This window comes from Neofelis nebulosa, chromosome 1 (genome assembly GCF_028018385.1).
Source record: "Neofelis nebulosa isolate mNeoNeb1 chromosome 1, mNeoNeb1.pri, whole genome shotgun sequence".
Classification (NCBI taxonomy): Eukaryota; Metazoa; Chordata; class Mammalia; order Carnivora; family Felidae; genus Neofelis; species Neofelis nebulosa.
In genome coordinates this window covers 93,223,382-93,246,401 of record NC_080782.1, presented here as the reverse complement: position 1 = coordinate 93,246,401, position 23,020 = coordinate 93,223,382, and the positions used below count along the sequence as shown (strand labels likewise).

The following is a 23,020-nucleotide window of genomic DNA, read 5'->3' as shown; positions in this document are numbered from 1 at the left end:
AAAGTTTGTCTCAGTAGCTTTAATTTAAGGGTGTAGAAAAGAAGTATAAATCTATATCTATGAAAGGCCTTTGTTTTACTTTAATCAAAGTTGTTACTTAAATTTTAAATCGTTAATGCTGACCAAAGCATTTTTCTGGTGTTTGGGTATTTGGTACCTACCTATCTATCAAAGGCTTTGACAGTGTGGGAGTACCAGAGTAGAAAAGATAATAAATGTGCTGTCTATGGTTGGTTTTTGTTTATCTGTTCTATTTTTAAGCAAACATTTTGAAATCTTAATAACCTGGCTTACTTCTCTGTCATACAGCTTTTTCTCTTATTGTTCAGAAGCGCTTGAAAGTCCCAAACTTATGGATTATGCTCTCCAGGCAAGCTCTGCTCTTTAAAAATTTGAAGTTATCAACTCTCCTGGGCCTTTTCTATAAGTAAGAAGAGACCACACTTGGTTATATCTCCTTACGCGCACTTAGACTAGATGACTGTATCTAAATACGTTCTTTCCGCTTGAGGGAACAGCATTATTAGAGGATTATCTCAAGCTGGGAAAAGAGATGATTCCCATTTATCATCCCCATAACATGTCTGTCTCTTAAAAGCGAGGCCATCAGAAACGCTTACATTGTTTATACATATACATTACCCTTTCTGGGTGTAAAATTCATGAATTGAGAAATATTGAGCTCCTTGCTCAGCAAAAGGAGACTGTCAGTATAAAATAACATGCTTGGGAGGTGCACCAAATGAACCTCCACTGGCAGAGTTAATAGGGAGATGTGGGTCACAGAATCTAATGCTGATCTCCCAACCTTTAGATTAATCTCTCTCATCTCTGGGAGGATTGAGTGTTGATATAAATATCACCTGATTTTCAGTTATTAAGGTAACTCATTAAGGGTGCAGAAACATCTGATGAGATTTGGGGAGGGTATTTATATCTTGATTACTAATGTCAATTTTCTTTCAAATACCCTGAGTTGGCACCATTTTTAGTTTAATGTCTCAGATTCTGAAAATATTGAGGAATTTAGGATATCTGAAACAATCTGATTAAAATTTATATTAGGTGATTTTCTTTGATTCACGACGTGCCAATTAGCATTTTATTTTAATTAAGAACATATCAAACGTGAATGAAAGTGGGGCACTTGTTTCTGTATGGTCGATGGACCTATAGGTATGTGTGAGAAAACGTGAACATTTTAAAGAACTTCAAGCTTTCTCTATTTAAATTCTCTGAGGATTGCTCAAGCACTCCATTGTGGTTGTCTATTACATTTTTAAAATAAGGAAACAAAATATTTTTTGTTGCACATTAAAGTGAAATCCATTTTGCTAAAGAAATGTGATCCTAATATACCTCTGCTGAGTAAACTGGTATATACTTATATTTAATTAAAGCTCTTAAGCTTAAATTGTAAAATTCCCTAAAGAGAACGTGAACTTCAGCCAGCTGCCTGGGCATCTTAGCAACTATGTTTTGTGTCTGCTAACAGCATAACTGGAACATTTGTGCTATGTCCACAGAACTCCGCCATGAGGTACTTAAAAATACATGGTGAATACATGGTGAGGTCGGCTCACAATAAAGCTTTGTGTGCCTTTACAAAAAATCTATTAACTGTGATACTAGTATATGCAAGTCAAGGTGTTAAAATACATTTGTATAAACATAGAACAGATTATACACACAGTGTGCAAACTTCTGTGGTTCTACCCTTGAAATCCAAATAAAAGTTATATTATCCTTAGGATAAAATTCTAACATAGAGAGTCTTTTTTAAGGACATGTTCATCTAAGAACTGGGAGCATTAATGACTCCATCAGGTTGCACTGTTAATACAAAATAGAGCAGATCATGACTTTGGAATGAGATACCTGCTTTTACAATCGCACAGGTGTCCACCCCACCCACCCCCATCTCACCCGGCAAAGAAACTTCTATGGTTTACAATAATTATAGTACTTGCAATTCTCTAATAACATGTGTGGTGGGTGGGGTAGTAGTAAGAAAGAGGGATGAAGAAGTAATTTCAAAGACTGAATAACAAAAAGGAGAAAATAGGAATATGGGTGAGATGTAAGGTAGCAATGGCAGAGGAATGGGTTTGTGGGAAAGAACCCTCCCATCCATACTGGGTAGATTTCATAGCCCCACACCCCCCACTCCATGAGATTTTAAAAGTATGTGGGAACAAACCAGCCACAAGGAGAGAATAGAATGTAGATTGATCTGTAGGGAATCTGTTGCAGAAAAAAAATGAACATTTCCCTCACTCTTAAAACAATATTAAGAAATGTGATGAAACCATTTGGAAGCTAACACAACTTATTCAAACAAAGGGAATATTAGTCTCTGTAATTGTGAGAAAATTTCTTTCGGAGAAAGGAAACAATAATTTCAAGTCTTATTTGTATCTGTTTTATGTAAGAATTCCCATTGAATAGAACGCTTTTGTAATACATATCAAATGAGCACTTTTTAAAATCTTCTCAGTCCCTGCTGACCATGACATGCCCACAGTTCTTTGGTGGTTACCAGCTTCATGGTACAATGAGAACCTTAAGACAAAATAGCTTAAGATGTTTCTGTGTTTTCTACTATTCTGAAAGCAAGTCAGACCAGATACTTGGGAGGCAGGTGGAAGAAGGAATCCTGGATTAAATGTAGTGATCGGTACATTTGCAATGTGTACACTCAAAACCTTTCCTTTTAAAATAAGGAGAAAAGGGTTTAGCAAGGCCATTTTACTAACCTCTTGGCGAGAGCATTTGTTTCAAAGAGAGAGACATGTAGGCAGACAGTCATACGACTTGGAAAATATTCTTGAGGCTCTTAGGTCTCTACAGAGTTGGTAAGCAAGGGTTTGTAATAGAGTCTGATACATAATAGGTAGTAAATGTTGTGCAGTCAGTTGGCTTCTGGGAAGATAATATGGTTGGGTGGCATGCATAGTTGTGGTAGTGAATTTAATTTTGTGTGCAAAAGCCAATATGAAACCGACTGTGTTTGTGAAGAACATACAAAGGCCATCTCTGCTATGTTTGTATTGCTGTGATTGAAATTCTGTGATATTTATTTAGGCTAGAAAATGGAATATACTGCATCTAACAGTTGAATCTTTTGGTAAAATATTCTGATATGATCATCTAAAATGCTAAGGGAAGTCCCCATAGATTCATGTGAAATAAAAAATGTTAAAGTTCCTTATCCAAGTGGAAAATAGACTAAAAGAATGTTATGCATTGTTCATTGGAACTAAAACTGGAGAATATAAAGTGAATGCCAGGGTCTTTTATTAATTGAATTAAGTAGATTTAATAAGAGTTGATAGTCAATGAAATTATTATATAAATTTTTGATTCACAATTACAGTTCTTTGTTTTCTTTCCTAGAAAAAAAAGACGTTTTATTTTAAATTATTCACTCCTTTGTAAAACATTTAAGTGAACACCAAGACGTGTCAGTTCCTTCGACACATTGACAGTTGACACACTGACTTACCTTAGTGTCTTCTCTCTCTCCGTTTTTCTCCACCCCACTTATTTTTAGAGCTACCAACATCATACATTGAGGGAACCTCCGTTTAGGTTCATTCTGAAGATCATGAGATATGTTTATATCAGTTTTTCATTACTATTCTTTAAGTAAGGAATTTATTCAGATACCTATATAAATCTATAATGACAATGAGTGCTGTTTACTCTAATTCTGGTCTAGGAGTTTATAAATAAACAGTATCAAGCAGTTATTTCCTTATTTATCTTGTGTTTGCTAGGAGAACTTTGGCTGAACGGTTAGTTTTATCTCCGTTATTTGTAAAAGGTACAAAATGTGGTGGGGATTCTTCATATGCTTGATACAGACCTGTTTCTTATTTAAAACTCTTTCTGTGTTGGGGCACCTGGGTGGCTCAGCCAGTTAAGGGTCTGACTCTGACTTTTGGCTTAGGTCATGATTTCATGGTTTGTGAGTTTGAGCCTCACATCAGGCTCCATGCTTACATATGGAGGTTGCTTGGGATTCTTTCTCTCCTCCTCTATCTGTCCCCAGCTCAATATCGTGCTCTCTCTCAAAATAAATAAATAAACTTAAAAAATTTTCTTAACAAAAAAATAAAATTCTTTCTGTATTTAAATGAAAGATATTGTGTGAATTTAGCATCCGTGTGTGTGCTGCTTCTTAATGTGAATTCTAGTTTTATTTACGCCTAATGAAACCTAGTGCAAAAGATTCAATGTAAAATGAGAGTATTAGCAATTTAAGATAGGCACAGTTTTGAAGCCTTGGTTAAATCCTATAAAAATGTACAGAAGGGCACCTGGGTGGCTCAGTCGGTTAAGCATCCAACTTCAGCTCAGGTCATGATCTCACAGTCTGTGGTTTTGAGCCCCACATCGGGCTCTGTGCTGACAGCTCAGAGCCTGCACCCTGCTTCGGATTCTGTGTCTCCCTCTCTCTGCTCTTCCCCTGCTCACTCCTCTGTCTTTCTCTCTTTCTCTCAAAAGTAAATAAACATGTATATATATATATATTTTAATGTACAGCATAGTTTAACTGAGTCTGGCTTACCTCAACTATATTAAAATAGTATTGGCACTGAGAGACTACTTAGTATGGTGATTAAGCAAAACCACTGATGTGATGTTTCAAAAGATTTATTTGTACAAAAAGCATTTAAAATGTATTATCATATACATATATGTACATATGCATATATATTATCTCAAAATTTTTCTAAGAGCAAAATGTGGGCTTCACTGGAAGCCATATTAAAAGGTGTTATTATCTGAAGATCTTACTGAGTTCTCTTTTAAAACATATATAAAATGAGACACTATAAGATCACAGCAACAACTTCAATAATCTAATATTGAACAAACTTATGTTTTTTAGTTATATTGTTTGAAAAAAGGTAAGACATTTAGTTATTTTCTTGCTTGGCAGTTAAGAGTTGTTGCAACATCTGTGGCAGAAATCATATGTATTTGTTTCATATTTTTTTAATATACCAGAGTTATGCATTGATCTCACTTCTCTTATGGTAGAAATATTTTATTCATTTGAATACCCGTAAGCCTTTGTTTCCACAGGTGAAAGGCTGAGTAAATGGAATGGAATGAGTTGGAGATTTGGGTATAGGATATAGGATTAGGGTAGGAACAACCGAGCCCTATGCAAGTAATATTTTATAGAGATAACACGGTGAAGATGTGACGGGGTATAGTGAAGGGTTTTCTTTCTTGCTTTTATAAGGTTGAAAGGGGTAATGTAAAAATTGTATATGTCTTCTAGTTACATAAAAGTCTTGTTTTCTTTGGTTTTCTATCAAAGCTTAGTTAAAAATATAGAAGGAGCGTCTTAGAGTTTTTATTGATAGTTCACATCCTTCTGTATTTATTTTGGTGCGTAAAGAATACAAGCAGTACTCGTTCTTTCTCAATAAGGATTTTTCTTTTCTGACTTATCAGTAAATGCTAGATATTGGTCCTTTCATACATGGGAGGGAGTGGCTTCTTGCTACAGGAACGTTCCCCCTATTGATTGGGGACAGAGGTGGCTCCGTCATAATTATTCCTTCTGCAAGCTTTCAGGCTTAACCTGAGCATATGTGGCATGGATTGGGGCTAGTCTGAAAACTAATTCTACAACAGTGTCCTGGAGTGGGAGAGCGAGATACTCTGAAATCCTGCATGTTTCTCTTTGTCTTCTTCATGGGTCATTGCACCCACAGGCACCTTTTCACCCTGCTGTGACACAGGGGCCAGGGCAGCTGTAGGGGCAGGATCCTCTCCTAGGACAACTGAATTCCACTCTGATGAAGGTGAGGGCCCAGGATTTACTCTTTCCTCGTGCCTGGGCAAAGAGTTTTTCTGGTGTATTTCTGGAAGCAGTAAAGTCCATTGAGCTTAATGGTTGGTACCTTTTAGCAATTTACAATCAAGGGAAATGTTCTGAGGATATATGTCTTATGTGAAGTTTGCTCGTCCAAATGTTCAGATGCGACCCCTGAACTTCCTTTGGAGAAAATGTTAGTAAGAAGAGCCATAACAGACCCAATCCAAATCACCTCTCACGAAGGACAGAGGTATAAAGTGTGGAGGGCTCTTCCTTCCTGGTGTTTTCAGTGGGGTATCCTGCGCAAGGCCCCCCATCCGGGGCTTCTTGCCCTTGTATCTGGGATGTGGCTGCAGCCTGTGCAGCTAAATCTTGTCTCACTGTTACACCGGGGGTGGGGGTGGGGTGGGGGGGAGGTTGTTGTTGCACTGTGAAAGCACTATAAAGAAACCTCTTATTTACTTTTCTAAAAACAGTCTTCTCTAGGACAGATTTTGGCAAGAGAAGGACTCTCTTCTCATTTCCTTATTGAATAGAAGGTGTCTAAGCATCCCCTTTCAGAAAACAATAATCACATACTTTTTCTGTGATCTGGTGAAATGGTCTTAATTTTTCTTTTTCTTTTTTTTTTTTCAGTTCACACACATGTGAATTCCCACATTTCATGATGACAATGTATATATGTGATTCCTTGTTTCAGTTTAAGCACATTGCTTTGTTAAATGTGTTGAAGAGTTTTCATAACCTGTTCCTACCACCTTAAATTGGATATATTTTTCTTGTTGTTAATGTGAATCCACAAATTTGGAAACTGAGAACCCTGTGTAGAAGGACGATTGCCTGTTATGTAAAAAGATTCGAATCCTTTCTTTGTGTGTGTGAGCTTAATCAGCCAGCCTTGCTATCGATTTCTTCTGTCATACACTGCCAAATCTTCTATTCAAGTGTTGTGAAAACTCTTTGTTTTTTTCAGGTCGAATGAGTGATTTGAGTGTAATTGGTCATCCAATAGATTCAGAATCTAAAGAAGATGAACCTTGTAGTGAAGAAACAGACCCAGAGCACGATCTAATTGCTGAAATTTTACCTGAGATAATTGAAATAGATCTGTACCACAGTGAAGAAGACGAAGAGGAGGATGAAGAATGTACAAATGCTACTGACGTCACGACCACCCCGTCAGTGCAGTACATAAATGGGAAACAGCTCGTCACCACTGTCCCCAAGGACCCAGAAACAGCAGAAGCTCGGCGTGGCCAGTTTGAGAGCGTTGCACCTTCTCAAAATTTTTCAGACAGCAGTGAAAGTGAAACGCATCAGTTTGTGATGGCTGAAACTGGACAGTCTACCTCTGTGCAACCTAATGAATCAAAAGAGACAACAGAGTCACTTGAACTTACGTGGAGGCCTGAGACTTACCCAGAAACGCCAGAACATTTCTCAAGTGGTGAGCCTGATGTGTTCCCCACAGTCCCATTGCATGAGGGAGAAACCACAGAGGGGCCAGAATCAGTCACAGAGAGAGGGCCTGAATTGGATAATCTGGTCCATGAGCACATAGAACCTGTACCTCTGTTTTCTGAAGAGTCTTCAGGAGATGCTTCCATTGACCAAGAATCTCAAAAAATAGTATTTTCAAGGGCTACTGAAGTAACATTTGGTGAAGAGGCAGAAAAAAGCACTTCTGTCACATACACTCCAAGTACAGTTCCAAGTTCTGTGTCAGCAGATGTTTCAGAGGAAGTCTCAGTTACCTTCACAGGAAATGCCCTCCCTGATGACCGCTTGTCCACTGTAGAAAGCTGGGCCAAAATAACCCCTAGGGAAAATGCAGAGCTCTCAGTCAGTCCTTCAATTCCCATTCCAGAAGGCTCTGGGGAAGCAGAAGAAGATAAAGATAAAATGTTCACCATAACAACTGATTTCTCACAGAGCAATACTACAGATACATCCATTACTTTAGACACTGTCAAGATCATGATCACAGAAAGTCTTTTTGATGTTCCTGCAACCACCTCTTATTCGATCTCTCAACAACTTTCTGCAGAAGTAGTGCCAACCAAATTTACAGGGGAAACAGACACTTCTGAGTGGGTTTTCAGTACACCTCTTGAAGGAAAGAAGACAAAAGATGAGGAGGTGGGATCTACAGTTGGATCTGCTACAGTTCAGGTACATTCATCTACACAGAGATCAGATCAATTGATTTTACCCTCTGAATTAGAAAGCTCAAATGAAGCTACATCTAGTGGTTCAGCATCTACTGACAGGAGCAGTTTCATGTCCTCGACAAAACCCACACAATCTGAAAAAGAAATGGCAAGGTCTACTCTTGTCTTTACAGAAACAAATGTTTTAGACAGTCTGGGGGCACAGACTGCTAAGCCCAGCAGTAGCGGTCACCATGAGGTTCAAGAAGGGCCGTCCACTGTCCCAGGTAGCCCCACCTCTCTCTCCATGGAGCTGGGCTCTGGAGAAGCTGCTGCTGACCCAGAAACTACCACTGTTTCTTCATTTTCATTAAATTTAGAGTCTGAAATTCAAACCAAAAAGGAAGCAGCTGGCACTTTGTCTCCCCATGTGGAAACTATACTCCCTTCTGAGCCAACAGAATTAGCTTTGACTACTGTAATGGACAGGGAGGTTTCTGAAATTATAAGCCAAACATCCAAAGAAAACTTGGTTTTAGAAGTCTCAGGAGAACAACACCATGGGGCAGAGATAAAGGGCTTTTCTACAGATTTTCCTTTAGAAGAAGATTTCAGTGGTGACTTGAGAGAATACTCAACGGTAACTTATCCCATAGCAAAAGAAGAACGAGTAATGATGGAAGGCTCTGGGGACGCAGCATTGAAGGATACCCAGATTTCACTATCACCTGTAATACCTACTTCAGATCACAGCAACCACAGAGCCGACTCAGAAGGACCCAGTGGCACTTTGGTCAGCACTGCTGGCTTCCCTTGGGAAGAGTTCACAGCCTCAGCTGAGGGCTCAGGTGAGCAGTTGGTCTCAGTAAGCAGCTCCGTGGACCAAGTGTTTCCCAGTGCTGTGGGAAATGTTTCTAGTACAGATCCCCTATTTACTGACCAACGATTGGGAGTAGAAGGTGCTATTAATGAAACTGATACAAGATCCACCATTTTACCAACATCAGAAACTGAAGGTACTGAAGCTGCGACAGAAAAGGGGGGAGTGAAAGTCGCTGTCACAGTTTCAGCGAACTTTCCCCAGACTATGGCGCCAGCCAAATTATGGTCCACACAAGAAGTCAACCCTGTGAGACAAGGAATTGAAAGTGAGACAGTGTCAGAGGAAAAGATGCAGGAGCAAAAATCTTTTGAATTCCCTCAAAGTTCTGTTGCACCAGAACAAACAGTTTTCTATTCACAAACATTTACTGAACTGGGACTCCACACCACAGATTCCCCTACGCTAACGACAAAGAAAATGTACCATCCTGATGAGGAAATGGAGGAGGAAGACATTTCTTTAGTTGATGTGTCTACTCCGGATCCAGAAGCAAAGGGCTTGGCACCCTTCACTGCTGTCCCTGAAGTTACTGAAAAATCCCATTTTTTCTTAGCTACTACCTCAGTGACTGAATCTGTATCCACTGAAAGTGTAGTTACAGATTCACCAATCAAAAAGGAGGAAAATGTAAAACCTTTTCCCGAAGTTATGAGACCAATAATTAAAGAGTCAGATACTGATCTTTTATTCTCTGGGCTGGGATCAGGAGAAGAAGTCTTGGCTACTACAGTATCAGTGAGTTTTACTGAAATGGAACAAATTGTTACCACATTATATCCTCACGCTTCTCAAATGGAGAATTTAGAAACCAGCCTCATAAGTGATACAAGTGAAGGCTATAAGGGAAGAGAAAATGTAGCAAATGAAGTTAGACCACTCATTTCTAAGACAGAAAACCTCTCTGAAAATAGTGAGACAGCATCCAGCACGACCTTACTAGAAATTTTAAGGGACACCAGAACTGAAGGACCCTCTATGGCACCTCTCACTTTCTCCATAGATACTGAACATCCTCAGAGTCAGACTCACACTTGGGCAGAAGAAATCCAGACCACTAGACCTCAACTGATGACTGAACAAGTCTCTAACGAGAATTCTTCAACAGCAGAAACAAAAGACATGGCAACCCCTCCCTCTGATTTTCTGGCTAGAACTTACAGTCTTCAAATGGCCAAAGGATTTGTTACATCAGCACCAAAACCATCTGACTTGCTTTATGAACATTCTGGAGAGGGATCTGGGGAATTGGATATGGTTGATTTAGTCCACACTTCTGGAACTACTCAGGCAACCAGGCAAGGAAGCACCACATTTGTTTCTGATAGATCCCTGGAAAAACATCCTGCAGTTCCAAGTGCTAAAGCTGTTACTGTTAATGGATTCCCAACAGTTTCAATGTTGCCGCCTCTTCATTTAGAGCCGAATGAAAGCTCCCCTGATCCAACTAGCACAGTGTCAAATACAGTGTCATATGAGAGGTCCACAGAAGGTGCTGCAGATAGTTTCCAAGACCATTTCAGAGGATTTGAGGATTCCACCATAAAACCTAACAGAAGAAAAGCCACTGAAAACATTATTATAGATCTGGACAAAGAGGACAAGGATTTAATACTGACAATTACAGAGAGTACCATCCTTGAAATTCTCCCTGAGCTGACATCAGATAAAAATACTATCATAGATATAGATCACACTAAACCTGTATATGAAGACATCCTTGGAATGCAAACAGACCTAGAGCCAGAGGCATTATCAGGACCACATGGCAGTAGTGAAGAAAGCATTCAAGTTCAAGAGAAGTATGAGGCAGCTGTTAACCTTTCTTTAACTGATGAAAACTTTGAGGGCTCTGGTGATATTCTTCTGGCTAACTACACTCAGACAACACATAATGAATCAATGACTTCTGAAGACAGAAGCCACCTAGATCACATGGGCTTTCTCTTCACAACCCGGATCCCTGAAACAGAATTAGATATTTTGCTTCCCACAGCGACATCTCTGACCATTCCTAGTACATCTGCCACAGTTAATCCAGAGACTGAAGAACCAAAAATTGAAGCAAAAGCCGTGGATGATATCTTTGAGTCAAGTACTTTGTCTGATGGTCAAGCTATTGCAGACCAAAGTGAGGTAATATCCACATCGAGCCATATGGAGACACAAGAGGAGTATGAAGAAAAGAAATACGTAGGTCCTTCTTTTCAGCCAGAATTCTCATCGGGAACCGAGGAGGCACTGATAGATCCTACACCCTATGTAAGTATCGGTACTATCCACCTCATGGCTCAGAGTTTAACAGAGGCATCTAATGTGATGGAAGGATCCGGTCCCTCAGATTACACTGATACCTCAGCACTTACTGCTTTTGCAAAGTTGTCCTCTCAGACACCATCATCTCCACTTACTATCTACTTAGGCAGTGGAGCCTCTGAACATGCAGAGGGCCCCCAGGCAAGTGCTCTGCCAGGCACAGATGTCGGCACATCTCCAATGTCTCCAGGAAAACTTGCAGATACTGAAGTGCCTTTCACATCATCGAGGGAAGAGTTCGTTCACATAACCGAGCCTCCATCCTTATCTTCTGACACTGGATTAGAACCGTCAGAAGATGAAACTAATCATAAATTATTAGGACAAATGGAAGCTTCTCCCACAGAACTGATTGCTGAAGAAGGAACTGAGATTCTCCAAGATTCCCAAAACAAAACCAACACTCTGCTTTCTGGAGAAATGGTCAAGGTGTTTCCCAGTATTAGAACACCCGAGGCTGGGACTGTGGCCACAACTGCAGGTGAAATTAAGTTAGAAGGTGCTACACTGTGGCCACATTCTACTTCTGCTTCTGCAATGTATGAAGTTGAGGCAGACGTCGTGCCTCAGCCCAGCCCACAGGTTTCTGAGAGGCCCACCATTTCTTCGTCTCTGGAAATAAACCCTGAAACACAAGCAGCTTTGATCAGAGAGGAGGATCATACAGTAGCAACATCAGAACAGCAAGTATCAGCAAGAATTCTTGATTCCAATAATCAGGCAACAGTAAGCATTGCAGAGTTAAATACTGAGCTTGCAACACCATCATTTTCCCTTCTGGAAACTTCTAATGAAACCAGTTTCCTGATTGGCATTAATGAAGAGTCAGTGGAAGGCACAGCAGTCTATTTACCAGGTAAGGTTGCAACATTGATGAATCTGTTTCCAAACTCGGAAACAGTCCCTTGGTCCTAACATGTATATATATGTATATAATTTTTATTGTGATATTAAATCAGTGAAGATTTTTATATTATTCACATAACACCAGGACAGGCCACAGTATTGAGTCCATAATTAGATGCAAAGAAAGTAAGTATATATTATTTCTGGGCTTTATAGATATTCTTTGTATTTTTCTGGGTTTTAGAAACAACATATAATTGCGACCTAGGAAATGTGAAATTGTTAATGGTGTAAAAATTTAATTTGGTTTTACTCATAACTAAAATATTGCCTTGTCACATGCCCTGTAGTTATACATCTTAGTTTAAAAACAGGAAAAAAAATCTCATTTTTTAAAAATCTCTCATTGATGGGTGCTATTATGGCGATATCAAAATCTGTCAGCCCTTTAAAATTTGAGAGTAGTAAATAACTCCTAATAAACATTCACGTAGTTTGTGCAATATCAGTTATCAGACCATACTTTCATGTAATTTCCTTGCTCCAGATAGTCTGCATAATGCTTCTAACACAGTACCTCTCCAGAGTGGGTATATATTTACGCCCTGCCTGTCAAAAGAAGATTTCTATTTTTTTACTGAATGGATAGAAAGCATGAATTTGATACTGGTTCAATAAACTCTCTCATTTGGTCTTCACAAAAATGCTGTATTATTATTATCATCATCCCTTTATTATTATCATCCCTATTTAAATGCATGGGAGGTGGATGTTCAGAGAAGTTCTGTAATTTGCTCAGGGTTGCATAGCCACACATGCCATGGCATAGGTGGGATTTGAACCCAGGTCAACACCACCCCAAAGTCCATGGTCTTCTCATTGCTCTTTGCTGGTTTCCTATTAATATAGTATAACAATGAATAATCAGTATTTAATTATTTGTAAACCAGAAACCTTGGGATATTTACTTTGTAGAATTTATTTTCCTTTTAATCTAGCTTGATAATATTGAAAAGTCTGCTCTAATGGTATTTTCCAGTAATGTTATTTAAATAACTATGTCAGTGGAATCCACAGATGTCCATTACCACCTAGCCACTACCTAGAAAAAGGGAAAAAAAAATCAGTATCTCAAGGGCTGTGTTGTTGAAAATATGTTTTATTTTAATGAATATGTTTTCCGGCATGGCTGTACTTAGAATTATTCTCCTGATCGTTTCAATGTTATCTTTTTGTACCTACATTAATGCTTCAGCTTGTTGTGCTTCGGATAGAGTAAAATAATTGTAAAGTGCAACTTTTATAAATGACTCAAAGTATTTTCTGAAGAAAACTAATCCAAGGTGGTTGATGGAATTTTTCACTGTCACTCTATATTTAGTCTGTAAATGATAACCTAGTAATCTGGCCAATATTTATTCTTTTGCAATTTCGCTGCAAATACTTCAGGTTGGTGAAAATATAATACAGAAATCATTGGTAAATCACAGAGAGAGAATTCGGTTTGACAAATGAGTGAGAAATGTGTGCCAGTGATGCAGCCCACACTGTTTACCTAGAATTAGAGCCTGCGTCTTCACTGCAAAGCCAGTTGTCACTTCAGGCAAATTTGGTAAACAGCAGCGCATAATGGATTGCCTGGTCCATCGGTTGCAGGTTCAACTTTCGAAGAGTAATACAAACTGTTTAGGGAAGAATAAAATTTGCCAAAACAAAACTTTTCTCCTAATCCCAACTACTTTCAGTTCACAGAAAGCCCCCCACTTTCTTGCCAAGTCCTTGTCCCACACTCTCAGCATGGTGTCTGGAGCCTGTGGTGGACATAGTAACAGAACTTCATAGTCGTGTGGCACGGCACAGTTTTAGCAAGCGCTGTCGCATAAGTGTCACTCTGGTTTTGCACTGAGAGCAGCACGTAGATGTGTTGTTGACAGCATCCTTGACCTACAAGCAGTGTACTTTCCGAGGCAGAAGGCTAAAATGGCTAGGGAGATTTTACATATTTTTAGAACTATAGGAGAAAGAGTCTTAGAATAATAGGGGTCATTTTTGGAGAAGTAGGTGTAAGCATCTGATTATAATGTTGAACCCCCAGCGGCGAGTGTATTATCTGTCAAGTCTTTTTCATAGTCTGGTATTTACTTAACACTCAGAAAGTTTGAGTTTGACGTTCTCATATGGAAAGGCTCAGTTGTCTTCCACAGCAGTGCTCGCTTATTCAAATACTCCTACGTTTATGTTTCATGACTAGACATCTTTTTTCATGTGTAATTATTTCAGGGTTTCGGGACTCAAGATTCTTGAAAATACAGGTTTTCTTCCAAATATATCCTATTTCAATTATTTTGTAGAACTTTCAACTCTTATCTGTATTTTTGTACATTTTGAAACATAGGGGATCCTGAAAAAGTATTCAAGTAATAAACATAAGTGATTCATGTAAATGCAATTATCCAATCGATATTACAGAAGAATATACGTGTTCAAAGTATGTAAAAGTATTTGCATTTAGAAAGCATATTTTAAAGGTTTTTCTTCTCAGAAATTTGTGTCTGTCACCTTTACATTTATCTTCTAGGAGTGTCAATGTTATTTGTGTTTTAATAAGAAAACTGTAATAAGACTTTGGGGTTTCAAAAAAATTGGGGGTTTCATTTTAGGTGAGGTGTTTGTCTTTGGGTTTGTTTTTGTACAGTAGAGTTTAATTTATGTGTTGCTTTTCTTCAAGTATAGTTTAAAGGAGTACATTTGGAACGTGTTTTTGGAAAAAGCATATTAATGTAGCAGAAGAGACTTCAGTGCACACTTTCGAAGAAAAACAGTTTCTGAGCATTAAGTGGTAAAAGGCAATAATAATTCAAATGATGATAACCAGCCAAACTGCTAAAAAGAATGCATGTTCTGTGTATCCAGCCATTTCACATGAACTAACCTCGTTTAAAAGAATACATTTTCCATTCACTGTGCACATATGTGTAATCATTTTTGACTAAAATCAATTGCCATTATCATGCCGACTAAATCTGCAGTAGAATATGTTAGTTGCCAGATACTGTACAAAATATTGTTTAAAAATAATGATGACTGAATCCCAGAAATGAATAGATGCAATTCGTAACAATTAGTTATAATGCCAAGAAACACTCCAGAGAATAAAGTTAATGCTAATTTTTGTGTGTAGTATCTAAATTGCTATGGTAAAGCTTATATTTATGGTAGCAATAAGTGTCAATTTATGCTGAAATACACTGAAACTTGGATACGAGCCTAACTGCTTTTCTTACTTTCCTGAACATGGTAGGACCTGATCGTTGCAAAACGAACCCGTGCCTTAATGGAGGCACCTGTTATCCTACTGAAACTTCCTATGTATGCACCTGTGTGCCAGGATTCAGTGGTGACCAGTGTGAACTGGGTAAGATGTTCTTGCCTGAAAGAGTGTGATGCTTTTCCAGAAGATATATTGGGGCAGAATTTATATTGCTCAAAGGATTTCATAAAAACCCGTTTGTGGATGAATTATTTGTTAAATGATGTGAAAATCATAGAGTAATTCAAGTAGAGTCTGGGAAATGGGGACAGGTGTTTACGGAATTTTCTTAATATACCCAAAACTCAGTGAAGCTACCTGAGGTGATTTGTGTCTTTTTATAGTTTTTGTAGGTAGGCTTTACAAATGGAAAGTTGCATAAATAGTAAGGAAATACTTTAATCTATTTCCCTCAGTTGACATATCAATAATCAACTTAAATACAAAATAACTTTAGAAAGCTGTATTTAAAAATTAGGGAGTTTGGGGGTGGCTGGGTGGCTCAACCAGCTGAGCGTCCAACTTTGGCTCAGGTCATGATCTCATGGTTTTTGAGATCAAGCCTGCATCGGGTTTTCTGCTGTCAGTGTGGAGCCTGCTTCGGATCCTCTGTCCCCCTCTCTCTCTGCCCGTCCCTTGCTTGCACTCTTTCTCAAAAATAAATAAACATTAAAAAAAATAGGGGGTTTAGCTTTTGTGTTTTGAGCTAACTCGCTCCTCTGGGGTGGAATTGGCCCTGGTCTCCAGAGGCTAGCCTAACCCACCTGTACCTCAAGAAGTTGTGAAGTTTCTGTCCTCCTCTTTTTTGGGTTTCAAGAAGTATATTGTCTCTTTACTAAATCAGTTCCTTTCACTGTCATTCTTATTTTGGTTTCCTTTTCTTTAAAAAAAACAAAAAGACTCCAGTTCTGATTTGACTAAATATAGACCTTTCCTCTGAGAAAAGAGATGATGGAATACATTGGACAGGTGGTCCTTTTAGAGGTACCGTAAAGATTTTCTCATACAATTGAGTAAAGAAAGCCCATGATAACACTTTAGATTACACAAAAATACTGAGATAAAATTCTCAACACTCATTTTAAAAGAGTGCTTGTCTTATGAAGTTTTCTTTAATGTTTATTCACTTATTTTTGAGAGAGACAGAGAGAGAGACAGAGTACAAACGGAGGAGGGGCAGAGAGAGAGAAACAAAGATTCTGAAGCAGACTCCAGGCTCTGAGCTGTCAGAACAGACCCGAGTGCAGGACTTGAACCCACGAACCATGAGACCATGACCTTAGCCAAAGTTGGACGCTTAACCAACTGAGCCACCCAGGCACCCCAAGAGTGCTTATCTTTAAAAAAAAAAAGTTAATAGAGCTGGTAAGCTCTATTTCTGTGTTAATTAGTAGGGATGTAGAGGTAGCAATAGAATTCATTTAAGGAATAACTAACATCTTAAATGTCATATTTACATATATATGTATAAAAGCGTCTATTTGGCTCCCATTCTGTTTTACATTAAGATCACTTGAAAATAGTTTAGTGAGTTAATATATGTGAAGCTGTTAGAACAGTGGCTGGTACTTAGCAAGCATCATAAAAGTGTTTGATATCACTACTATATGATATCATCATTACTGAGGCCATTTCTTTAGGTACCAATACATTATATACCTCTTGGAAATTTAATTTACTTTGTATATTTATACAGTTTAATACTCTTTTATTTAATATAAACATTAATTAAATCTTTAGTGGAATTGGAAAATGGTATGGGAATAAAGCATTAATTTCATCAGAGATCATACGGGTCTGGGTAGAAAAGTTGCATTTAGTAGTATTGCATTTAAACTTAGGAGGATTTTGATGGCTGGTGGGGGAGACACAGACACAGCAAACTAAGTACAGACACCGCAAACTGCAGAATGCATTTGAGTGACTGCGAGTATTGACGTAGACCTATTTATAGGTTTGTGGGAGAGAAACGTATTAGAAGAAAATACTTGAAAGGAGGTTAGATCTGGATACATCTGAGAAGATTCTCAAGCCAAGAGATTACTTCCTATTCTGGTAGAGTGATTCTTAGACTTTAGCATCATCAAAATCATGTGGGGGACTTCTACAACAGCAATCATTGGTGTTCCCATCCCCCACAGGGTCTGATTCTGTAGGTCTGGGGTGGGCCTGGGAACCTGCATCTCTAACATTCTCAGTTGATGCTGATGCTGCTGGTTCAGGGACTACATGTAGAAGATCTCTGCCCTGGGTGGTTGGCATCTATGGAAGGTTTGGAAGCCAAAGAGTAAATTATCATGACTGCTTTTGAAGGAGATGACAATCAGAATGAAGGATGTACTGGAAAGGAAAAGGCCCAGAGGCGGTAAGGCCAGTTACATATTTTTAGTATTCCACAGGTGAGGTAATCAAAGCAGAAGCCAGGATTGAGTGTGGGAAGCCCATACAATTCTTTATCAGTTTCAGCATTCATGTGACTCATCTAAAAGCAATGGAGACCATGACCCTCTTATGAATAACTTTGAAATTTTCCTCGAGTTGCCAGATTTGGCAAATGAAACGCAGGAAGGTCAGTTAAATTTTAATTTCAGATAAAAAAAGAAAAGAATAAATTTTTATTGTAAGTAGGCCCTAAATATAGCATGGGGCGTATTTATACTTAAAAATTATTATTAAATCTGAAATTAAGATTTAATCGGCTGTTCTGTTCTTTATCTGGCAACCTTATACTAAATGGGATCCTTTGACCTTTTCTGAAAATACTTTTGTGGCCTTTTATGATTTTATTTCAGATTTTGATGAATGTCACTCTAACCCCTGTCGCAATGGAGCCACATGTGTTGACGGTTTTAATACATTCAGGTGCCTCTGCCTTCCAAGCTATGTTGGTGCACTTTGTGAACAAGGTAAGAGCTGTTGCAACATTTGGAGGATGGAAATTATTGATAGTTCATTTCAAATGTTACTTCTAGACAGCTTTTTGTCATAATTATTTGGGTGTTTTTAGCAATGTTGGCTATATGGCATATTTTTTCCTGCAGGGGAAATTCACAGGTTACCTAACTATGTTAGGTTTCCTTATGTGTCTGTCCGTAGCTCACAACACCTGAAAAACAGTGTTGACTCGGTCACTGATGTTTTGTTGATAAAATAGAATTGCAGACAGGAACACTTAGCTGATTTTCAGAACATCTAGCCAACAAAAGGAACGTTGTTGTAAGTATTCTTCCTGAGGACAAACTAGGCATTGACCTTAATCCATCTTTGTGGCTTGTACCAAGGAGTATGGAATTCAATATTGGTTGCCTTTATTTTCTCCTCCTAAGCACTTGAAGGTCAATGGGCTTATTTTTCATAGGTAATCACCTCTGGAGAATGAATTGTTATAGTTGTAGAATACATTAGCTTTGGCTTGGCAAACATTATGTAAAAGTATTATTAATCTGCTCAACCCGGAGTTTTCTTACTAAAGAAGCATCTACTTTTTCTGAATGAAACAAAGGCCTATGTTCAGGATTGCTTGAATCTCATGATCCCTGTAATTTGTATTTTATGGCCAACCTGAGAGTGTATTTTAGGTGGTTAATGGTAACATTTCTTAGTCATCAATCAGAAACACATTGCATCCTCAGCTTTGAAATGTCTATTTCCTTTACTTAAAGTCATACAGTGGTTTGGCTTTGAACAAAGTGCCTAGTGCCAAACTTCTGTTCCACCAGACAGAATGAAAATGTATTAGACGCTCAGACACATTGGTCTGGCCCCACATTCTGCTTTGCAATGTTAATCCAGACGTCACCACAGTTAGAACAAAACTGAAAGCAGCATGTATTGAATTGCCAAAGAGGATGGGTGATGGCTCCATTTTTAGGTGTTTTTTTTTTTTTCTTTCTCTCTATTGCATAGGATGAATCTGTTTTAGAATTTGAAAGGTAAATATGCAGATTGACTAAGCAAGATCCTTTTCTTAAAGAAAGCAGTAAGAAAGATACCATTTTTTGTAGAAAACAAAAGTGTGAGATATGTGAAACATCAGCTATCTTAAAATGATTCTGGCTTCCCTTAGTTCAAGTCCAAGGAGCAATTCAAAAACTCATTCATTCAACAAATGTTTACTGAGCACCTACTATCTTCCAAGTGCTGTCCTGGGCACTGGAAGTAGAACTTTGAGCAAAACAGACAAGGTCCCCAATCTTGGTGACTCAGTGTAATTCTTGGCAGGGAATAAAAAGAGATGTTATTTGTTGAATGCCTTGTAGTTTACCAGATGTTTCCAGGTACATCATTTTGTTTAGTTGACAGTATTTCTTTGTGGGAAGCGGGCCAGAAATTGAGGCTCAGAAAGGAAAAGTGATGTGTTCAAGGTCACACAACTAGTAAATTACAGAGTGGGGAAAATGAACCTAGGCTGCTTTATAAAGCCCAGGTTTTTCTTGATATCTTCACACTTTACAAGTAACTCTTATGGGTAAGCATTTTATTTATGTCTATCTTAAAAAGGTTTTGCTTTTTTTTCTCTCATTTCTGGTGCCACTAGCTTTCGGGTACATTCTATTTTGTCTTAAAGCAAGTGTACTTTCATCCACATCATTTGCTGAGAAACAGCTATCCCAGTCTGTTTACCCGATTGCAGCTGTGCTCCTGTGATTTATTGCCAGGACACTGAAAGATTTTTTTCTCCTCTTTTCAGGTTGCCTAAGAACAAATATTTTTTTCATTAACAGCAGCATTGTTGTCTAAACAGTTTTCTATCCAAATTTTAGTGATGACTATGTTGTTTCTTCAGCTGACCCTTTCTTCTCTGCATTAGTAACTTCCCAAGTCCCAGTAACTCTGGAATAGGGGAAATGTTTTGGTAGAGTGATAATGGAAATAAAATTCTAGAAGGGGATCTTACAACAGTATGGAAACAATTCTGTACACACAAATTGCCCCACACTAAAGTCATTGATACAGCTTGCCAGCAAGAAGTGCCTAAATGTTAACAATTTCTTAAGGCTTGACGGCTATATGTCACAGATGTTGAAAATGTTACCTACATGACATAAAGAGAATACATTTTTAGTAAAATTGCTCTAAAGTGATAGTCTTGGCTTCTGTAGCCATGAACCAGAATTATCGTACCCTTCCTTACCATAGCCAGCACACCCAGGCAAAACTGAATCTGGGTCTTCATCATGTAATCTATGAGTTATAGTAGTTTTAAAGCTTAAGAAGAATTTCTATATGTATGATTTTTAAGAAAATATCATCCAAATGTGTTTCTTTTAATAAATGAAATGTGTATCGTGTTATTTTTAGATGAGATTGGAAGAACAAACAGGCTGCTTCCAATAACCCCTATCAGAATAGCATCCTTAGGAGATGCTCTTTGACACCTAGTCCTTCCTTACATATTTATTGAACGCATAAATAATAAAAGTTATGTAAATCCATATCGATATTTGATTTTTTTTTCAATAAAAAGTTTATTGAGTGGCATTTGCACATATATTCATAATCATCAGGACTGTAAATCTATGGTTTCAATAGTACAGATGAGGGGCGACTGGGTGGGTCAGTCGGTTAAGCGACCGACTTCGGCTCAGGTCATGATCTCGCGGTCCGTGGGTTCGGGCCCCGCGTCGGGCTCTGTGCTGACAGCTCAGAGCCTGGAGCCTGTTTCAGATTCTGTATCTCCCTCTTTCTCTGACCCTCCCCTGTTCATGCTCTCTCTCTCTGTCTCTCAAAAATAAATAAATGTTAAAAAAAATTAAAAAAAATAGTACAGATGAATAAATACATACATACATACATACATACATACATACATATATATGTACATAAACAAACATACAAACAAGCTTCCAGTTTGGACCTGGGTTCTGATAGAAATATACTCACCTGTTAACTGAGAAAGGTGTTGTAGCAATGATGTGGTTGTGCATGTAAATTTTATGATCATTTAGGATTTTTGGTATAAGGGAAAACATATGTAACGATAACCTATTTTAATGATAAAAGACAAAGAAAGAAAACTGGACTAAAGCCATTGGGTTAATAGAGGATATGAGTGTGTAGAAGAATTGTTTTAAACTTCCTATTCAATAAGTTAAGGATTCTGTAGAATTTTAAGCTGTCTTAAATAAATATTAATTCCCATGGTTAAGGAAAGCTATGCTTTTATAGTATCACATTATTGTCTTTGGCAGTAAGAGTTTTCTAAAATTCTTTCCAATTGTCCTCCCCTATAAACTAACTCCCTCTTATATGAAGATTCGTTTCCTCCCCACCCCTCCTGCCTCACCTCTAAATTCTTCCACATGAATATTGCAAAAGGAAAATTGCTACATCCAAGTAGCCAAATTACATTTCATTCTTCGGGGCTGAATGCTACTTTTATACCAAACCATCTAACTGTGTCTCTAGTCCTTTCCTATGAGATTTGGTGGTCTCCAAACAACACTTGAATAAAACTTAAAACCTCCAGTTCACGTTATTTAAACCAATTAGTCAGCTGGCTATAACTAACAACAAGACTGGATAAACTAAACTGAAATACAGACTGCTCCCAGAGATGAGCTGCATCTGTATGACTATCGTCTAAATCCCTGGAGCCAGGAAAACATTAAAATCTCTCAGAATTCATACTTTCCCACAATTATAGAAAGGGGAATAAATGGTGTGAGAGTCAGGAGACAATTTGACTATCAATTTGGCCACTAAGCCTGACCTATAAAGCAAACATTTATTTCATCTAGTAGGATTTTGTTTCCTTCATCAACTAGTAAGATTAGGGGATGGGGGGATGGGTTAATAGGTAATGTGGGAAGTTTTCCTGGTACCTGAAATTCTATAAACATTGCAGTTTTGTTAGTTGTTATGTGTAACTAGTTCAGAATGTTTGTGAGATATCTTTTGTGATAGTCCAAATCATTTCCATTGCTCATCATTTAATACATACACTTTAACCCCACCTGTGAGTGGATGAGTCTGAGAGAAGGTTGCCAGTGACAAGGCGGTGCTATGAGCAAGGCTGCTTTCCTGTGAAAATATTTAAAAACTGGCAATCTAGAATCTCTCTAGAAGGTATAGCTGCAGCTTACTGCCTGTTTAAAATTTAGGTATATTTGAAAAATGTTCTCATCCCACCAGGATACTGGTTATGGTATGCTTGTTACAAAAGAGAAAAAAATATATGTATATGCATGTGTGGCGTGATGGGATGTGACTTCTGCTATTGCTTTCTAAACAAACTTAAAATCATGATGTATTTGCACAAGGAGTTACCTATACTTCCTGTCCTTTGGGGAAGAAGGCACGCAATCCTAGCTGTATCCCATCCTAGCTGTATCCCAGAAGCTGCCTACCGATGAAGATTTTTTTTTCTCTCGCTGTAAATCTTACTTGACAAGATCCCGTGGCCACCCAGCTATCTCTCTGGGAAGTGGTAAAGGAACTACTTCCAGAGACTTTGAAGTCCTTCTTCAAATAGAGCATTGATAATCCTATTAGCCGGAATTCTTATCTTATCACTTGAATGATTCTCTTCAGAAAAGTTGTGTTGGTAAGGACTTAGCCCCAGTTGCTTCACAAATGAGTCAGTAGACATTGCAGCCTAAGAAGTTTTGTCTGGCCCCTCTTCCAGTTTTCTTTCCTGCTGAAACTGGCTCTAATCAAGGAAACTGCAGTTAGATACT

General features: G+C 38.2%; 1 protein-coding gene across 5 annotated transcripts in view; it reads left to right on the top strand.

Annotated features, from left to right (window-relative positions):
• Window positions 1-23,020, top strand: part of VCAN (versican) — a 120,212-nt gene that overhangs the window by 59,914 nt on the left and 37,278 nt on the right. For 3 of the 5 annotated variants that reach the window (XM_058727877.1, XM_058727867.1, XM_058727887.1), the window contains 3 exons: window positions 6,813-12,041; window positions 15,333-15,446; window positions 18,134-18,247. In XM_058727877.1, the coding sequence (XP_058583860.1) occupies window positions 6,813-12,041; window positions 15,333-15,446; window positions 18,134-18,247 (5,457 nt within the window). The remainder of the gene's footprint in view (window positions 1-6,812; window positions 12,042-15,332; window positions 15,447-18,133; window positions 18,248-23,020) is intronic. The other 2 variants (XM_058727896.1, XM_058727906.1) reach the window with 1 other exon arrangement.